Source organism: Neodiprion fabricii, chromosome 3 (genome assembly GCF_021155785.1).
Source record: "Neodiprion fabricii isolate iyNeoFabr1 chromosome 3, iyNeoFabr1.1, whole genome shotgun sequence".
In the NCBI taxonomy this organism is placed as follows: domain Eukaryota; kingdom Metazoa; phylum Arthropoda; class Insecta; order Hymenoptera; family Diprionidae; genus Neodiprion; species Neodiprion fabricii.
Window position 1 is genome coordinate 19,460,420 of NC_060241.1, and position 21,422 is coordinate 19,481,841.

General features: G+C 39.2%; 1 protein-coding gene across 2 annotated transcripts in view; it reads right to left on the reverse strand.

Moving 5' to 3' along the window:
• Window positions 1–21,422, reverse strand: part of LOC124177206 (kielin/chordin-like protein) — a 185,959-nt gene that overhangs the window by 129,108 nt on the left and 35,429 nt on the right. For both annotated transcript variants that reach the window (XM_046559349.1, XM_046559348.1), the window contains exons 3-4: window positions 18,376–18,624; window positions 6,303–6,353 (exon numbers count right to left, since the gene is read on the reverse strand). In XM_046559349.1, the coding sequence (XP_046415305.1) occupies window positions 6,303–6,353; window positions 18,376–18,624 (300 nt within the window). The remainder of the gene's footprint in view (window positions 1–6,302; window positions 6,354–18,375; window positions 18,625–21,422) is intronic.

Sequence of the window (21,422 nt, forward strand, 5' to 3'; positions counted from 1 at the left end):
GGAATAATCCCAGAAGCATTAAAATCGGATCAAATACACCACAGTTTAAATATTTTCATGGTCAATTTGTGATATCGTAGCTTCTGCTATTTGAAATGAGTCAGCTTTACTTTTATCACACGTTATTCTATTCGAGTTCATTGTTATCGGTACAAATACCACTGCTGGAGATTTTCGGAACGCTTTTAATCTTTTCCTAAAGTCATCGCGTAATTTTATGCGACTTCAGCTAACTACGGATAACTTGAAGTGAATTAAAAACAGTTCGTATAACTTTACAGAGAAAAAGAATCGGCCGAACCAACTCGATCATGAGTCGTCGAATGGAAAATTTAGTCACTGCAGGTAAACATTGGTTGACGTGACGGAAAAGTTCGCAAAAAAGATATCGATCGATTAATTCAATAGATTCTTTTTCTCGATGTACAAATCCTATAGTTCCTCACGTAACTTGAAGTGAACGGAAGTCACTTTAGTTAAATAATTGCTTCAGACTTAATTTCAAACGCGTTTAGGTAACTAATTGAAGTGACTTCAAGTACATGACTAATTCGCATGACAGCACAAGAATTCAAACGATTCCGCAACGTCAACTTCAATATAGAAATGACTTCACTTGAACCAAACGAATTCCCATGCCCTATGGGTTCAAGTACCTTCAAGTAGTCTTGCGTAACTTCAAATGATTTCAAGTGAGTTCGAAAGCCTTCTCGCCGACGTCAAGCATGGTTAAGCCTTCGGCATAAGCCCCTTGTAGCTAATGAGCAGTGGCGAATAGAAGTTTATCGAACGTAGCAGTATAATGATAAACAACGCTTTGAAATATACAAACAGTGAATCTGTCAGTGACGAGTGAGTGAAATATCCGCTGGTGTTGCAAAAATCTATAATAAAATGATTTTGTAACTGAACAGAACGCTTGCCGTTGAAATATGCTGGAAATATGTAAGCTGTTTCATTCGAAAGCAGTAATTTTTCTCGCCCCTACTTGAAAAATTTCCTATACGTAGTAAAAAATTGAGCAACCTTGTGGAAATTAGATATTTCTTAGATCTAATTTTAAAAGGTTGCTTTCGGATTTCTAAATTCTCCTACAATAATGGCTCGGGGATGACTTCGTTACCTTCTAAATTGTCGATCATCGAGAGCGACCTTAGGAATTTGATTTAAGACATCCTTCGACGACGGTTTTGTTTTTTTTTTTTTGCTTTATACAAGTTTCTCAGTGAAGGAAAATAAGGCTTCCCATTGAAATACTTTAGTGTAAATGTACGCGGCTGTTAATTGAGATTTAGAAGGTTGGTTGAACAAAAGTCGGTACTGTGTATTGATTTTATTACGAGATAGCTGCGCATTGAGTATTCAACAAATTATTAGATACGATGGAAGATTCTGACATTGTAAACAAAAGTTTAGTTATCTACAATGCTTCGTGTTTCAAATCACTTCAAAATTGTTAAAAGCGTAGTATTCGTTTGATTCTACTCCACGATTGTTCATTTTCTTCAGAATACTTCTTCCTACGAAGATCCTGAAACGCATTTTATTTTCAACAATCAACTTGTTATTGCCATTTAATGAGCATAATCAATATTGTTGCGATAATGTAAAATTGCATACTCCACGTTACCAACATGACGAAAGAGAAGTGTTCTGGTTAACTTGCAGAAAACAGACTTCTGAATAAAATGAGCCACGGAGGAGTGAAATCGATCGTATCTGCTAGATTTTTCACAATTTTAAAGCGATTTTATACGAAAATTCTATATCCAAACTCTTGCTAGTTGTTCAAAGCGTTTCTATTTTTGCATTTCTATAAAGCTCTTTGTAGCTTACGAATATGATAATTTGATGAATACTCAATGTATGATTACAGTCTCATAATTACGTAAATAAAAAAAATTGATTCCTGGCCAATCAATCCCCTCATAAGTCGGTTAAGAAAAGACAATAACAATTGAAGTATCCTAAATGAACATTTGTGCCGTTTCGAAGCTCTATCCGTGGTCACGGAAACCGAAGTGAGGAGGACGAGGAGGAGGATTCCCTATCCGTGGTCGTAATTGAATCAGTGCCTATAGCGTGTGGTATAAGGTCCACGTAGCACGGATCCAGACGCCGTTATACACCCGGGATGGAGATAGATATGAGATTGATAATAAGTTGAACAGACGTTCATTAACGAGACGCGTTAACGCTGGATACTGAGGACTCGGAACTCGATTAAGTCTCTAATTTATTAGTTGGTAACTCGAGTAGGTAGCCCCAGAGCAGAGTTTCCGCCTGGTTGCACGTTCTGTTGTTAATTGGGTCTAGCTCGGATTCTACGGAGGAAGAGAGGAGAGAGAGAGAGAGAAAGGGAGGGAGAAAGAGAGAGAGCGAAGGAAGTAGTGCCAGAGGCTGCGGGACACTGGCACCCGATGCATCCCGGACTATTTCCCGCCGGAAAAGGGAAGGTAGAAAAATATATAGCTCAGCCCTTAAGCCCGTCAGATTCATAAAATGGAGCCCATTTTAATCAGTCCCGTTTCCCAGGTAGGCGAAAAATAAAGCAAAAGCTATTTAAGTCGATATAGATGATTAAAATTTGTCCGCTCTCCGCGCGAATCCTGCGAATTCAAGCTCTTTCTCTTCGTCTACGTGCTGTTAATCCGCCCCCACTGATTTTTTCATTCTCTCATATCCGATCCTATCCTTCCATCCTTTGACCCCAATGGCAAGGAACGGCTTGTCAGGTGAGAAGATTGACCATAACGATGATTTGCGGTGGGATTTTCGTCCGCGAAATATATCTGACATAACTGAAGAAAGTGAGAGGGAGAGAGAGAGAGAGAGAGAAGGTTGAGGGTCGCCAGCCGTGGGCTGAGACCCCCCCCCCTCCGTCAAGATTTTGACGGCATGCAGGAAAGAGGCCGACATTCTCAACGCGGAAAGCCGAAGATATTGTACAACAAATGGAGCACTTTATCTCCTCGCTTTCTAGTCCTCCTTCCCCTTCTCTATTCTTGAGGTAAACTCTGCGGAGGGCAGCGAATCTTGATATGAAGTCCCGCCGACACTTTCGCAATGGAGAAACATTCCTCGCTCTAAACTTCCGCAGAGACGCGATATCTTTTCCACTCTCACCGGGAGAACGTGCAGGACCGTAAAAAATATAGCCCCTGGGAGCATTTTGGAATGAGAGAATAATTCAGATGGTGTATTTTCTCTTCAGCGAGATGTATCGGACGTCTAGTATTCGCTTTGCGCAGAAAAAATTGCCAGTGCGCCGCCTGTCGTCATGACAAGAACTTTTGGTTGAGTAAATCACACGTACGCACGGAGTCGAAAAGGTTAAGATTCGATAAGCGATTGAAGGGTATTTTGGTCAGCGTGTCGATACCTACGTGAGATGAGACAAAAATTCAACACCCATTATTTCGAGTAAAGAAAGCTCAATTACTGATAATTTGGCAAAGTAGATTTATTATTCCGTTTTCGAAATGCCAAAATCACATTGCTTGTACGATATTGATGGATCTACCTCTAGAGATGATCATGATTTGCTGTTCAAATGTATTCTGTACACGATGTACGGCGCATGAAAGGGATTATACTCGTTGAACAAAGAACAAGTTAGTCCATTTATTTAACCTATTACAACTTTCCATGTACAACGTCTCTGTGATGACCCGAAGCGTTGATAAGGGAGAAAAATCGTTTCTAGCCATGCGTGGAATAGTTGTGTATGACAAAAAATGAGTAGAAATTTATGAGAATGTGATTGAAGACACGCTTTTCGAATCGAAATTGGGAGGGTAAATTATTTTCAACGTTCGAGAGGTATTATATTTAGAACAAATTAATTTTAATTGACCCGAGTTACAGCTTTTGTGCTTTCGTATTAGCATGTTTCCTCAGTTTGAAGAAAAAAATAAATCACGGATGTTGATTCTTCGAGATTCATTCAGGAGGCCTATGTGGATGGAACAACGCGTCGAAGCAAACATCTTCAAAGGCTACAACAGAGGCGAGAGAACACAAACAAGCAAGGAGAAAGGAAACAAAGTCGGGGGAGATAAGGAAGCAGGGAAACAATCGGGATTTGTGTAGGACTTGTTTGCGAGGGTTAACCAGGTGATTAAAATCCCGGCTGTGAGTTTCGAATGAGATTTTATCATGCGCATATACGGTACGTGTGTACAACGCAGGCAGGACCGAGAAGAAGAACGCTCTTGCGTCCCTTATTATAAAACTTGACCAACTTTTCTATTGTTGAGAAACTTTCCTCGTATATATAAATCTGAGAGATAACTCTTAATAACTCTTGGCTGAGAATTGTTGAAAAGTCAAAGCCTGCTGCTGCGAACAACGCAGAATGCCTTGCATGTACTTCCTTCACTATTCCGCAGTTATTCCTAAAACCATGCTGACCACGCTTCGAATTTAATTAATTCCCAGTTCGACGCGTTCCTTTCATTCGATTCTTAATCCAGCCTCGTTCTTATTAACTCTCATTTTATTACATTAATGCCGAATTATTGTTTAATTTTTCATCTCTGTAGAAGAAAAGTTAGATTTTGTATTTTCAGTAGTTTCCTTTCTCCGATTATCTTGAATTTTCTTTCCGAGAATCCAAGAATTTCCAGTTTCCATTTGACAAAGACCTGATTTTTTTATTGACAGTTCTCTTTTTTCGAAATTCTTACTTCGATACTAACAATAAACTTTTCCGACATAAATAATTGTTTCAACTCTGAATAAAGATAAATTTCTGTTCAAATTTCAATTTATCCTTTCCAAGCAATCGATTTCGAATTTTCGAATCTTAAGAAGTTTGTAAATCAAAGTACAAAGCAAATGCTGAATAAATCGATGCCGAGCAATTCAATGGGCGAATTGATGTCAGTTTCAAACTGATATCAATGCAAATCATTATTATAAGTTGGCCGTTTTTCTCATCACAACTCAAACAAAGCAAATTGTAAATTTTTTTCACGACAATAAATCGAATTCATCTAAAATTGGATCAAATTTTTCACTTTCATCGTTAAATCTTTACTGAAAAAAAGTCGTCACGGTTCTGTTTCCGTTTTGTTTGTTCTGTTCGCGTCACGTCCACTGTTTGAATTTTGTTTTCCTACTCCGCGGCGAGTGCGAGAATCGAATGAAAATTGTTTTTGTCCGTTGGATATACGAATATAAATTGCCTGTGTGAATTTATTGGAATGGAATTAGCCTAAGATGGTATTTTTATTTTTTTTTTTTGTTTTTTGGTTTTGTACGACCTCCGTTTATTCATTCTCTTACAGGCACTCTTTATTTGTTTCATTAGAACCATGAGACGGTACGCAACGTGTCTGTACTTATGTTAGCTGATATACACGATAAGAAGGAAAAGGTGGAAAATAGAAAGATCCCTACACATATTACACATACTTTACAGCACGTCTATTCGAAACACTCACGTCAAATATTTCCCCATTACCCTGAAAATTTTCCTTGCATACAACAACTCTGCACGGATCTTCAAGAATTTCCAGCTAAAAAATTCAAAAAGGTTCTGAATTGAAGCGTTACTCAAATTTCCCAACGTCGAATACGACGCAAGTTCCGAATACCTGAGGCGCCGCTGTTCCGCTATAAAAATTTCAATCTCGTCGACAAAATTGTTACATTGGTTTTAACATTTCAGAATTTTCGACCGAGCGTTTTCTTTTTTTCTTGAGCTCATTTATCGATACTTTTACAGGAAGCAAAGTTTTGTTCCATGTCGCATCATTCGCCGTGACTTTTGGTGATTTTTAAGGACACGTACAGTACAATATCCGATAGGCGAGATATAGGTTTGGAAAATATCGAACTATGCGCGGGCGTGTTGACGATCAGTTTATTTTTTTGCAAACCATCCTCCACGCTAATTTGCAGGGTGCGAAGACTAAAAGGCATAAATCCCAGAACGAGGGGGCTTACTACCGCGAAGTTCGCCAAAGCGTGAAGTTCAAATTGGTCTATCTGTCCTTCTATTTCCCGTTTATTGTCCATCACTTTTTCTCTTTTCTTCACTCCCTCTCTGCTTTTTACGGCCCTGCGTGGTAAATATTATTAAACCACCTTCAACGCTGCCCGTACCCCGTGAATAATCATTGAATTCGTACGAGGGGTTCAGGGTGATAGAATAAAAGCTGAAAGAGCCAATCGATGCAGATCCATTAACCGCGTCGAACCTTTGTAATCAACTGTAAAAATGAACGATCAGACCTGGGGAGGCCTAGATGAACGAATACGGAAATAGAGGTTGAAAATTCAAATAGAAGACTCACCGCTTGTCGTCACCTGCACCTCTGCTACCGGAGCAGCGTTGAAGAGGTTATCTGCAACAGAAAAACGACACAAAAGTTTATTATTATTCGTCAAATCGTTCGAGAGCGAAGAAAAATGAATAATATGTGAGATGACCGATAGAAGGAAAAAAGTTTCAAAATCGAATGACTTAAAATAAAAATTATCTGTCCAACGAATATGAGGAGTTGGAAGAATACGAATACATGCAATTAGAGGGATCACCTAATCTTGCGGAATCTCTGTTACGAATTTACAATTTACATCACGAATCGATGACTCTTAATTAAACTACATATCGTGTAGTTATTTAATATTCACAAATGAATTCAGTATCGAACTAATGGATGCGATAATTTTTTTTATTTGACGAACGATAGTAATTCACAGATAATTTTCACCGCGAATTGAAGAAAAAGAAATAGAAATGCTGGGAAGAGGTGTTCAAAGTTTTTGGAAATATGAGTAGGTGAATATTTACTGCAACTGAAACGAATCAGGCTGCGCATCTCTGATTTGCTTTAATTTTTTTTCCTCACACAACCTAGAGTTGTTATCGTTGGTGTTTTTAAACTTTTTTTTCGTTCTTTGTCGCTGCCTGTAAGAAAACTATCTCTTTGAGGGTTGAATGTAGGCTAAACTTATTGACCCAAAGCTTCGATGGTGGGTATACAGAAAGCTCCTTTTAGATGTCTGATATCGACCTGGATCCTTTGTTGCGTGTATAACGGTCTCGACTTCCTTTCAACGAGAGTCCGAACCAGATGCGATGCCGTAACACGCATCGAAACTTAAAAAGCTACTCAATACCTCAGTTTATTTTATTTTTATTTTATTTCTTTTGCACCCTCTCGCCATCGCGTGGCTTTAATGCCTCCCGTTGAATTGAATTGGAACAATTGAACTATATTGGTCAGCGAGATCATACAGCGGTAATATTTTTGCTGCAAGGCAGGGGAGCCAACTCACGCAACGCTGGATATGAGATTGGAATTCTGTCGTTACGACGATTTGTAGCAGTAATTAGTTGACAACGCAAGATTTCCATGCCTAATCGTATCGCCACATCAACTGTTTTAGGGCTGATTCACCGAAAAATATTCGCGTCATCCACATAACCTCCACATGGCTCGTGTTCGGCGGCTAAAGCGCTTGTTAAGGTGGCCAACCTGTGTGACGGATGACAAAGTTCACGCACGCGCAACCGGACGCTCAATTTGCCAAGTTCCGTTCCTTTCCTCTCTGCATATTTTCCGGAGGTTAGTATACATGGGTTTTGACGTCATAGTTGGAACTCGATTAGAGGACGAATTCAAGATGGGTAACGGGTACCATTTCGATCAATTTTCAAGCCTCGGCGGAGTCGAGGGTTTCCTTCATCGGCCCTCTCTCGAGGACTCGGAAGAAAATAACTTCTCAACCCAGCGTCGAACGTTTATATCACCTCGCCCTCCTACGATTCCTTGCACCCTATAACGTCCCCACTTAAATACGCACGTATTCGAATACCTATCAGCGTCCCGTTTACCCCACAACAGTGAATAATAATAATAAATACCTGTCTCCTAAACCTCGTCGTTTATTTTCTCTTTAACTCGATTTCGTTTTTTATTGCTTTGTTTTACTCTCTCCTACACTGGTGGTAGCTTTACAGTCACTGCCTCTCTCGTTGACACCTAACAAAATAGGTACCTCCTTTACAAAAGAAAATGTAATTACGACGCATGTCTACTCATCATGACTTGGCCGCCTTTGGAGTTGGGTCAGGTTAGATTTTGCTGGGGTTAAAGCTGCAGGGACGCGCAAACTCCGCGACCCTTTAATCAATTTCACCTGCTGCCGCATGGAGATAAATTACGAACGGCGGAAACGTTCTCAATCCTACGCAACGCACAGCTCTTGTTATCCAAGGATTTCATGGTTTTCGCTCAAATCTAAGTAGCGGAATGGATTCGATACTCTTTTTACTTGGAGCCATGAATTAATAGTCCCAGACCAAAATCCCACAACAATGAACTAAAATTATAGTTACGATTACCAAAGAAATAAAGTAAATGAGAGACGGGTTTGCTATTTTGGTGCTCTCAACTATACAAGCTTAGTAACGGTCGCTACGTGATATGCATGGTCTCTGCTACTATGGTCACATAGTAGCCGTTACCATGGCACATTGTAGGTAATACCATATTCATGTAGTAGCGGTTACCATATCGACATAATTCCCGAAACTTTGCTCATAGTCTTGACAACCGTTATACCGTATAACATGCCGTGAATAAATAATCTCCCGAGATTCCCTATCGCGATAACGGCCAAAAAATTAGAAAAGAACGTAGCTTGTCGATGATACAGAACTTGGCTGGCTCGCAAAGTCCCATAAGCGTGGCCGCCTTTATAAATCTTCAGTCACCGATACAGAGATTACGTACTTGAAACAAAAAAACTATCGGCAGTTATTCAAAATTTTGCATTAAAAAAAATCGATGGAATTCCAAAGTAAAATTTTTAAATAAAGTGACCAGTAAACCGGACCATAGTACCAGTTACGTAACGGTTACGTAGTATCCGTTGCAGTATAAATGGTACTATATAATGGTAAATACGTACTATATTTTCAAGTATTGGACATTATAATCCATAGTTAAAGCTACTATACTTGCACATAGTATCAATTACCGTGTTAAAAAAGGTTTTAGCTTTAATAAAAAATTTTCCCAACGTAACGTCAAGTTTTCATCGCCATTTTGTCAAAGAACATTCAATCACTGTCACCATAACTCAATTGAACCATCCAATATGTAGTAAGTGAATTTTGAAAGGAACCAGTGTCCTCTTTATCTCAATAACGGAGTATTGCCGAGAAGAAAACAAATGTAAAAAGTAAAAATGGTAGATCGAGTTGCCGGCAAGGAATAAACGACGTTTCCATAATCCGATTATTCTTTCCTTTCCCATCTGATTCCCGTCCCTTGAAGGTCGACCAATCAATCGATTCGTAGTTGCAGGTTACGCGAGGCGTGTCTTACCAACCATTTGTCAGAATTCCTCGTGAACGTCTGATCGGTAGGAATAATTTCCGGCATTAAAGCAAAAAGCCGTGGCATCACGGATGTCTGACGTGAAACTATGAGGGTTTAGGGTGGATATTGGGGCGAAGCAAAGGGGTGGAAGTGGGTGTCGGGGGGCGGACGAGGACGCGGAGCAAAGGAGAGGGCGAAGATGGGAGAATGTGGGAGGCGAAGGCACGTGTAGATCGACGTGTAAGTGTCAGGAGGGGAATGCCTGCAGCGCAAGCACCTTCGATATCAGCCCAGCTGCCTCGCAATATGACATCGAGCCTCGGCGCCTTCCGATGTTTCGCTCCCGCCTCCCGCCTCCATGTCCCATATCAGGGAGTAAAAACTGATTGGATCCAAAACGTGAGGGCCGCGAACAGGATCTTGGAAGAAAGAGCCGACGCTGTGCCGAGGGATTCTTGTTTCTGGTGTAGGTATATTATACCTAAATCCCTGCGTGCTACGCGAAATTACACGACATTACGACTGGCGGGAAATGGTGGTCGAGAGGGGTGACAAGAAACAGAAAAAATTGTGTCGCCGCGGTGAGATTATCGTACAACTTATGAAAATCAAGGATTCATGCGCTCGACTATGTGAAACAAGAGCAACTGACAGACAAAATCGTTGGAAAATCGCCGACCACGTGTGTTATTTGCATACCGAGAGAAATTTTTTCTTCCGATTACCTCTCGGTCCTTTAATATTTTCATTTTTTCACGGCAATCGAAAAATACAGTTTTAGGTAGAAAATGAAAATTAGTTTTCTAGCTGTTACCGGAAAGTCTAGTATGCGTTACTGTTCTTTCTCATTACGATCACTGTTGCTGTATTTTCTTGTAACCGCTGCGAAAATTTAATGCTTATTTAACTAAAAAAGTACAGTAAACCCAACGAACTGGTTTTGCGTTGCAATTACCAAAAAGGATCAACGATAGCGCAAAATATTTACGCGTACCTAGTTTTTCGTAATCCTCACAATATTCAGACAGTTTTTTTGAACGATACCTGTTTTACTGAATTTTTCTAGTTACTACAACAAACGAAATTATTCTCAGTGCATCACCCTTTCAACAAATTATTTATTTTCATTTTTTATCATTCTAAATGACCAAACTATCAACGAATATTACACATTGCTAAAAAATATGTGAACGTTTGTTTCGTCTCTTCGTAATAGTTGAAAATGTAGTGGATATAGGGAAATTTTTGCAGAGGAGGTATTTTTTCTCAGATTTTCACTCTTTAAGATGAATCCGTGTTTAGAAGTTATACGTCATGAGTGGTTTCAGAGGTTTAGCCGTCATTCGTTATAAGGCCGCTTTCCGCAACGGCGATTTTTCCGCGTCGAGTTCCAAGGCTCCGCCCTTGAAGACTCAGCAAGGTATCTCGATGAAAAGACCCCCGATCTATACACCCCCTTTCTACTCTACCCAGCTTTCATTTCCCTACAGCCCCTAGTAGACCTCATAACGACAGACGGCTGTATTTTGGCTCGTTGGAATTCGAAGGTAAAAAGCTTCAAGATTTATTCTCCTCAACTGCCTTTTCTAACTTTGCGATAGAAAAATTCTTCTCTTGCCCAAGGCACCAATTTCTTTTTTCCCAAACTTCTGTTTCGCGAGTTTTTAAGCGAAAGCACGATGCGTGAATTATCGATTGTTCCGCGAATTATGTTTTTGAATCGTCCTGTAGATACTCGAAATGCTTCGCGATTCTGCCGAGGTAGAACATCACAGTTGTTATACAAAGCCGGGTAAATGGTCGTCTAGACTCTGGCTCGCAAGCGTGTAATGATTCGATTAAATTAATTCCTCAAATAAGAGTAGGTATGCTGCTCTTGCGTGCATTCGTGAATTTCAACACGTGTCTGTATAGGTACAAGTACCAGCTGCATGGCTGCCTAGATTAAATCTAGGATACCCTGTGCTCGAATCTCTCTCTCTCTCTCTTTCTCTCTCTCTTTCACTCCGGCTCCGAACAACTTGAAAATGGCTAATTCATTCGTGCACGCCCGGACTGAAAACAGTTTTTTAATTAAAAAGATGCGAAAAAAAAAAGAATCAAATCATTTCCATAATAATGAAAAATTTTTACAGTGTGTTATTCGAGTAGCAATATGTCGTTGATTAAATTATCGTTTTAACAATCATACAAATGTCAAGTACCGATTGAGTAGTATTCTTGAGAATACAGTCAAAGCTTTGAAAAACTGGGAAATTGAACAGCTTTTAAAAATTTAAAAATTATTTTATTTAATTATTTTCAACAGTCATCATTCAGGAGGTCGTTGTAACCGAAATCGGTACTTGTTATTAATTTCATTACAAAATAGCTGTATGTAGAGAAGTTATCAAATGATCATAATCGTAGGCTATGGAGATCTATTCGCGAACACATCAATATTGAATACTGCAATTATAAGCAAAGAATAAGATATCGATACTTTATTTCAAGTACCTTAAAGATTGTAAAAAAATTATTCGATTCGTGTGATTTCACTCTACGATGGTTTATTTCATTCAGAATACTATAATTTGCTGCAAATTCACTAGAAATCTTTATCTTGTGATTTTAGAATCTTTAAGTATTTCATTTGATAATAGTGCACTGATGTGGATTATCGTCAACAAATGAGAATATTGAATTTCCTTGTAAGAAACAATAAATCTGTTTCAGTCATTTCGTAGACGATTGTCTTTTGAATAACACAAACTCTCGTAGAATGACATCGGACAAATCTACTAAATTTTCTTTTTCTCAATTTAGAAGCCATTTGAATCGAAGCATCGATATCTAAGCTTTTTCCTATAATTCTAGTATTTTGTATATCTTCGTATTTTTGAAGCGATCGCCATAACTTACGGGTACAAAAATTAAATAAATACTCAATATACGACTACGTGTTAATAAAGGTAATAAAAAGCACAAATTTTCGGCCGACCAACCGCCTTAATTTCGTCCAGCACTTTGATACATCGGTATTACCAAACATCGTCTACGAGAGTTGAAGCATCTGGGTCAGCCTAAATATAAGCATGAAAAATAAAGAAGAAAACAGGAATGGCACTGAGAATGAATAAATCAAAGACGAAAAGAGGGGATGGCGAAATGAAAGATTAAAAAAGGAGTTTCAATCTCGCGATTTAATCTCCGACTGTACATACAAAGTACATAATATGTATATATATATATAATGTTTAAATAACGAAGTACGACTCTCTGGAAATTTATTACCTCCCATTGCACGGAGTTTACATCGTTGGAAATCAATATTTACGTCGTACCGAGAGATACTATCCATTAGTGCATTATTTGAAATTATTATTTCAATACTAATTAAAATGTGACACGATAGCTTGCTTCACTGATTAAATAATTCCAACAGATTGCCGGCGAATGTACGGGAATATTGAGTACCGGTATTAATTTTTTGACTTCTAATTTAGCTTCCCACTTTTTTCTCCACTGCCTTTAATTCTCATGCAAATGGGGCCGGGTGCCGATTCTATCCCAGGGTTAAATGGACCGTCGTTTTACGTTTAACCGCGGTAGATGATCAATTATAAAATGAACGGTGAACTCAGGGGAGGGTTGACACTTCCAAGCGGTGCGAGGAGAGAAGAGAGAGAGAGAGAGTGAGAGAGAGAGAAAGGAGAAAGTCCAGAGGTTTTCTCCGTCGCGAGGAATGATTACCAAAGAGCCGAATGCAAAGCGAATGAACATAAAGAAGGTGGGAAACCATGAGAAAGGGGAATCAGCTAAGAAAAGAAAGGAAGAAAAAAATTAAAAGTTCTGAGAAATTAGCTGAATGAAAGAAAAAAACACCAGGGAGGAAAAAAAACGAATGCAACAAAAGAGAGGAAAAAACGAACGAGATATCGTTGCAAGGAAAGTTAAATTTGGTTCGCGAAAAGTTTAACCGCATACATTTAAAAATGGGTGGTTCAACTTGGGCAAGACCGCAAACTTGCAGGATGTGTCGGATTATGTCTTGCCGCAGGAGCTTTTGAGTATGCACATGTACGTGTTTATGTATACACGCAGTTACTTGTGAACATATGAACACTTACATTTTCATGGAATAGGTGACGATAAGGTGAATATCCTATTAATTGCTGCCACCTTAAGCCTAAACAACCGAGACTTTATTTGCTGCACCGAAAGAAATTTTTAGTTACGGTTACCGTTCAGTCCTTGACTATTTTTATTTTTTACCACAATCGAAAAATATAGTTCTAGGTAGAAAATGAAAATTAGTTTGGTAGCTGTTACCGGAAAGTCTCGTATCCGTTACTGTTCTTTCTAAAATTTAATGCTCGTGCATTAAACTATATTTTCCGATTGTGGTAAAAAATGAAAATAGTCAAGGACCGAGCGGTACCCGGAACTAAAAATTTCTCCCATTGTCAGCGTTAAATTTCTGACGGTTGGTCGACCTGGCAAGAAATTGCTCTCGGATTGCAGGGCTTGCGCGTGAAATTTCAGCAGACGACAAGCCATGCAGTCGTTAGGAACTCGCTCTGTAACAGATTGCCAAAGGTGAATAGCGGGAAAGAAATACATCTGAAATGCACGTGCGCATGGATACCAATACAGAGGCGTGCGAACCGTACACGTTTCTCATTAACGTAGAGCCGCGTTTCTATTTTGTCTTCTCCTTTTTTTGCCAATTTCTTTTTTCGCTCTCCCCCTCATTTTCCGCTCTGCGCCCTTCCCAGCCCCGTTTCCTGACACTCTTTTACTCGCCTTCTCACTGTTCCTATTTTCTTTTCATTCCTCGGATGGCCATCGCTCGCCGGCAGCTCGAGGTCTGACTCCGTGTGCCCCGAGGAAAATAACATGTTTCCATTCTCCCTCCGCTATCTTTCTCCCGTTTCCTACCGTTTCCACCCCTCCCCTTTTTACCTATTCGCAGTTTCTCCTCGTCCGCGTCGTCGAGCTGCCGCGGATACGAGATTATCATCCAGCAAAAGCTACGCGCTGCAATGGGCGACAGATTTTTCCACGATGGGGGAAATCCGCCCGCCGGGCTGCAGGCTGAAAAGCCGGATGACATTCGACGGGATTATTACTCGCCGGTATAACCTACGCAAAAATTTAACTGCACAGCTCTCCGTTCGTTCCATCTCGTTTAAAGAAGTTCACCGGCGAAAGATCGATGCTCCTTGTTCGTTTTATTGCGCGATAACTTTACAATGAGTTATTCGTGAAATTATTTTATTCGTAAGTACGTCTTCGTAGATTTCTTTAAAAATACAAAAATTGAAGATACTTTGACTTCAAATTAGAAGCAAGATTCGATGCTTTGTTTCAAATCGCTTGATAATTGCTGAAAAAGTTAATATACATGTTCGTTCGATTTCACTCTACGGTGGCTTATTTTATTCAGGAAACTATTTTTTACAAATTAGCTGGAAAACTTTTCCTCTCATGCTAGCGTTGTTTAATATCTAATTTCACAACACTGCATCGATATTAATTATGATCATAAATGGGAATATCGAAATCGTTACTGAAAAATGTAAACAATATCAAAGTAACTTTGCAGAAAATAGTTTTCTGAAGAAAATAAATCATTGTATAATGAAATTGAACGACTTTACTAAGAAACAGTTACTCGTAAGAAATAATTTTCACAACAAAACGAGCTATGGCATAGTAATTATTTGAACACCGGTTTTTTAGAGTAGGAACTACAAAGTTTGTGTTTATAATTACGCATCGCTAGGTTGAAGTTACGTTTACTTGTTTCCGCTGTTTGAAAACTACAAAATTATTCTGTCTGCATAATAAACATCTCGGATATTATTACAAAAAATTCTTTTCTATTCTGTACGTTTTATTTAAAAATTTTATAAACCTGGAGTGTTACGTTTCTTCTCCCTTTACTTATATCTTGACTGTAGCAGATTGTGCGATGCAAGGAAATTTCCATTCAAGGAAGATCGAGCACATACTCAAACACAGTCGTGGGAAACACTCGATGCAGTGAATTGAAAGAGGGGATCTTCGTGCAAGCAGGGCGCACTTCGTAAATTCAAAACGATAATTTTTTTCCAAATTTGAGCAGTGCGGAACATGTTTTAATAGTTTGTGAGCCAAATTGGGGAATAGATATTAACCGAGTGTAAATCAGCTTTATGCAACTTTACAGTTTATTCATTTATTTCCTCCAAAAATTCTGTATATTTTTGAAAAAGCGAAAATGTGTTTGATCAAAATTTGAAACACAGCAAATCTAATATGAAGTAAAACCGAGCTAAAATATAGAATAGTCAGGATGAATAAAAATGTGAAATGCAAAAATATTGAATCTTCACAATTTGACGATTTTGTATTTTCGTTTTCTGTACTTTAATTTTCTGCGTTTTGACTTTTCTATATTTCGACTATCTGTGCACATGAAATTTCTCCGAAATATATCGTAGCATTTTTTGAAAATTCGATATTGTAATTCTTTCATTTCGAGTTCTTTCTACATTTTCACCGTAAACCTACATGGTCTGCAATAAAAACGATTATTCAAACCTGAAAAATAATACAGTCAGTTGGAAAGTACAGTAAATGTGGAAATAAAAGCTGATTAATTAAATCCGGTAATATCTGAAAGAGTCGGAGTGTAAAATTTCGGTTGTACATGTGAACGTAATTAACGGCGGTTATTGGCCGATTTATTAGCAACCTACTACCTATAATAACAGACCGCCTGCATATCGCCGGGAGTTCGTTCGAGCAGAAAAACGTTGAGAATTTTTTACCCCGTTTCAACTCCACCCTCATCTCGTTCTTTCTCGTTCTCGCGCCAATTTTCGCCGAATCACGTATTTCGCAAAACCGGATATTACGTGACAGCGGTAATTAAAGCGAAAACCGTGCGGTGCAACGCGCACGAAACAAGAGCAATCAGAATTGTAGGCGGGGGGCAGAGTTCGTTCTACCCTTCTCGAAGCCCACGGTGGTACGTGGGAACGCAGCCACCAACCGCCACGTCAACGAGGGGAAATCATCGCGAGGCCTTTCCGATTTCCCTTGGCAAACCCTTTGTTGGCCTTAAAGTTACTTTATTGTCGAAAGTTCCGCACGCTGTGAAAACTTTCATTTCTTACAGTAACCAGAAAAATTGATTAAAACAGGTATCGTTAATATAAACTGTTTGAATATTGTTGGTACGCGTAACAATTTTGCGCTATTGTCGATCCTTTTTTTGGTAACTGCAACGCAAAATCAGCTTTTTGGGTCAACTCTACTTTTTTAGTTAAATAAGCATTAAATTTTTCGCAGCAGTTACAAGAAAATATAGCAACAGCGATCGCAATGAGAGAGAATAGTAACGGATAGTAGACTTTCTGGTAATAGCCAGAAAACTAATTTTCATTTTCTACCTAGAACTGTATTTTTCGATTGTCGTGAAAAAAAGAAAATAGTTAAGGACTGAGCGGTAACCGGAACTAAAAATTTCTCTCAGTGTACCGACTGGACTCAAGGTTCGACTCTCAACCCTTCAAATTTTTTGCTAATCGGTCCCTTAAGCCCTTGATCCTTTAAGCATCAAGAAAAATTTCACTGTGCCGCAAGCGCGGAAAAGTCATTTTTGGATTCAGCAAACACGGAAAAATAATATTCACCAAAAACATGCCACGTAGCTGAAATAAAGTATTTTTTTGCAAACCTGCGTAGTTATCAGTAATCTGACATTGTTGTGCGTGATTATAATTACCGCTAGATAGTCGACAGATTTTTCTGGGTTTAAAAGATTCCGTGCTTTGGAGGTGTCATTGGAAAAGCAAAAATCATGATGTACAATATATTGAATTACCGCTACCGCGGATCTTATTCCTTAACTCCAGCATTCAACAAAGTTTCCAAGTGACCATATTAATCCTATTAAAGAAAAAAGTTCCGGAATATAACGAATGTTTCGCTGCCTGTGTGTTTTTAGAAGCGGAGAATTTTACAGTGTTTTTGACGGCGATTTGGGTATGACAGAGAAGTGGTCCGGAATACCGGCGTGCAATAACTTTGTTATTACGAAAATCCAATCATAAATGTTGCGGTTAAAGTACAAGTGTAAAACACGGCGTTGGGGGCGATTCGAGCCCCCCCCCCCCCCCGCCCCCATGTCCGCCATTTCACCCCGTGTCGCCAACTTTTTACCCCCTCAGGAATACGCGCCAGGTTTACGCGGCGATATTTTGTGATTGGATGTAAGTCATAGATCTCTGGCAATATCAGCGTAAAAAATAAAAATTCGATGTATGTTTAATATTTATCCGGTCGAAGATTTTGACACTTGGTAAATTGTACAAGAATACGAGCGATTGAAATAATCACGGATGATTCCTGTGTCTGCATTGAACTGTTCAAGATTAGAGTAACCTTTCAGGTTTTTTTGCTGAAACAAGATTTGGATGTTAGTTTTTACCGAACTTAAAATCCTCCCGAAGTATCGAGTCTAAGAGATGCCTCAAAACCATGTGATTCATTCCCATTTTCAAATAACGTGTCAGAAAGTATACTCGGTCCAGTTTTTTACGTGATTTTTCCCGGCTTCCTCCTCGGGTAAAAGCGATTAAAAGATCGTTTAAAAACATTTTCAAGACTACGGATGACCCGAAAATATCGCAAAAGAAATTCTTTCCGGTTTCGTATATCCCTGTCAACTTGCAAACATTTTTCGAGGAAAATCGTTACTCTTTTACATTTGTAAATTAGGAAGCAAAGAAATTTTCTTCAACTTTTTGTATACCGCAAAGTAATCAAGAAATAAATTATAAAGATGTCGGAAGCTGCTGTTCGAACGTCAGTTCAACTAGATTCTGGAATTTTCGTATTTATATAAACGCTTGGAAGACCTTAAATTATTTATCTTCTTCGCAGCATGTAAAAGAAAATGCAGCAAACGCATCTTTCAGCACTCGAATATCTTAATAGTAATTTTTCCGGGGTTCACATTGTGCGTAAAACATTTGCCTCCTACCAAACATCGAATTCTTACCGTTGGCGAGTTTCGCAGCTAAATTCAGTTTGCACTCGTGCCTCGTCCTGTATGTGTAAGGCTCCGGTTCACCCGGACACCAGGGAACGGACGGACCGCAGATGCATTTTCCGCTTCCAACGTCGCTTCCACCTGCGTTACGAGTCCCGCTGTTTCCTCCTCGGGTCAGCCCTTCACCGACGAGATTACACCCTGGTCTTGACATTTTTGGACCGTGAGGACAATGCCGCCGCCAACGCCCCGGAATTTCTGCAATGGAAATGAAAAACGATCAATAACCACTAGGGAAACCTCATTTTCAAGACTCGGAGACGCATGGAATTATACTCGGCTCATTTCTGTTCCATTCGCGACAATTATTGTCGGAAATTCCGTAATCCTGCGTATTGTTGAAATTTAAAACTATAATTTACGAGAAACCAAAAACAATTCGGTTATACGATCTTGTAAAATTTATTTCGTTAAATTTGTTGATATCGTTCGTAAAATAACTCAAATCGTTGATGAAATCAGTTCGACTTATGGGGGAATATTTTTGCGATCTTTCATGTTCTTACGTAGTAAACTCGAGGTCGGGTATCAGTCCTACTTTTACCCACTGAGCAAACTCGCCTCTTTTCTTTCTAAATAATGAACGGTGCATCGCTCTTTCGTAACGGAATTCACAAAAGTTCCTCATATCCCGGAAATTGTCAAGGAATAAAATAAAATTTTTGGCCTCTGAAATGCGGGAGATGTGGAAATAGTCACACTTGTCGGAAAGCGACACATTTTTCCTGACGATTTTCGGGATCTGAGTAAATTTCCTGAATTCCATTACGAAAGAGCGAGGTAACGTCGAAATTCGAACCCCTTCCGTTCATTTGTTTGTTTAATATAGGACGAAAAAGGGAGAGTTTGTTCGGTCGGTAAACGCAGGACTGTTAGACGACCTAAATATCAGACTTTGAAATTCTTAGAAAGTTGTATTTGCTGGTTTACACAATCCAAGACAGTCCCAAACTATTTGAGAATCTGCACGATTTTGTAAAAAACAAACTATCCAAAATAATGTAAAACCTCCTCAGAATCGTATAAATATAATACAATGAGTGTGTAAAAAAAAATTGATCGTCATTGTTACGTCGCTCGATTTGAAATTGTAGAAAATTGAAAAAAAATTTATTAAAAGCACAATCGCTGCAATTCGAAGTAAACGAATCGGACCGCGCGCCGGAAACTTTATAACTCAATGGTGGACAAGCAGTCAGCCATAATACGAGTATCCGTTGTACATACTGCGCGTGGCTTACACAGGCGTGTACAATATCCTCGGCAGTAGAAACTTGTTACAGTTAATTGGAAGGACATGCGGAACCGGCGACAACGTTCATGGATATCTACGCTCGGGCCATAGAACACGGCCAGATTGGCAACTCTGTCGCATAACGAGTCCATTTCAAATTAACACGCAGCCCTGTCGCTGTTCGCGGGAACACACGGAGAGATATCGGCTTGTTCCGGAAGCTCTTCCTCCCGGTTACACCGCGTATATCTGTAATGCGTGTTCTCTGTACTCCGGGCAAGCACTCGGGCGCAGAGCTGCGCGGATTTGCCTACATCGACAGACGGCACATGGTCGACGAATTCAAATTGGTCATCAGTTCGGAATTGCCGTATTTACAATATACCCTATAACGACGATCGAATACTACAATCCTCCGCAATCACCGCAATGTTTCACTTCCGGATTCTGTACTCGCCGTTAGAGTCGAGCGTGTTATTTTTCTCCACCCTACCGCACAATTTTTTACTCCTCATCAATTTTTACAGTACCAACGAAAGTTTTTTTTTTTTTTTTTTTATCGCTTTGATTGTTTTATTTCGTTCGCGGGGTTATTAATCGCCGACATTCTTGTCGATACCACATCTTTGGAACTTTGTTTGATGTGTAATTTAATTAACGCGAAGATTGTGTAAAAAAATTATAATATTTTACTGCCTTTAATACCTTTCTATCGTTTATGTGGGATGACAGGGAAATCTGCAAGAATTGGTAAATGTCAGGGAATTCTGGCGTGTGTCTTGGAATTTTTTTATTTTCATTCTTACTGGAGTACAATTCTTTGAAATGTAGAAAATTACTCTTCGCCAAAGAATTGACGGGGTTAGCGTGAAAAGGGGATAAGCGGACTTTAAGAATCGATAAATTGACGTCGAGCACTATGTAAAATTTATGAAAAATATGATCACGTACTTGAAACAATTAATACGATTATATTTAAAAAAAATGGCTAATCCTAATCTTCGGTTAGTTTCTCAAAATTCAAGTGTTCATTGACATGTTTGGTGATTGAGTTTAAACAAAATTGAACCGTAAGAAAAATTGCATTTCTTTAACTGGATTGGCGTCTAATTGTTAATTAATTTGGCATCGGAAAAGTGAATTTGTTATTAAAGTTAGGTTGAAATAAGGAAAATATTAGGGAATTTGATACGTCATTGACGCTTTGGCGTTTGATTTTCAAGTCAACTTTGAATAGCTGCTTTTGGTACACAAAGATTCGAAAATAGCTATCAATTTTAAAAATAAAGCTCAAAAATATGTTCGTCTCTCTCAAAAATTTTCACGCGTTACCCTAATCTTTTCACTATTTCGCCAACGTGCAGAGACAGACTCGTTTCAGGTAAGCTGATTTTTACCCGATGGAATGAATCTTGAATTTGCAAATTTTCTTCGGTTTTTATAAACTCGCAAAGGGAGGAGAAGAAGGGATGGATATGTGCCTGCGAAATTAGGTCCGATTGTAAGTTGTCCACTGTTATATGGTGAAGCTTTATTGTTAGATTATATTTATTCAAGTCCACGCGACGTCCCGCGCGAATTTCGAGGAGCTGCGAATCGGAAACTCCATTAACGCAATTTACCACCAACCCCCGAATATTCGCGGTTCCGTTGTTGGCTCAGATCCGATCAACGAGCCGCGGGAAGAGCAACGCTGCTTTTACTCACTTCGAATACACGTTGCGAATCGTCGACTCGGCAAATGAATAAAAGGAGAGAAATA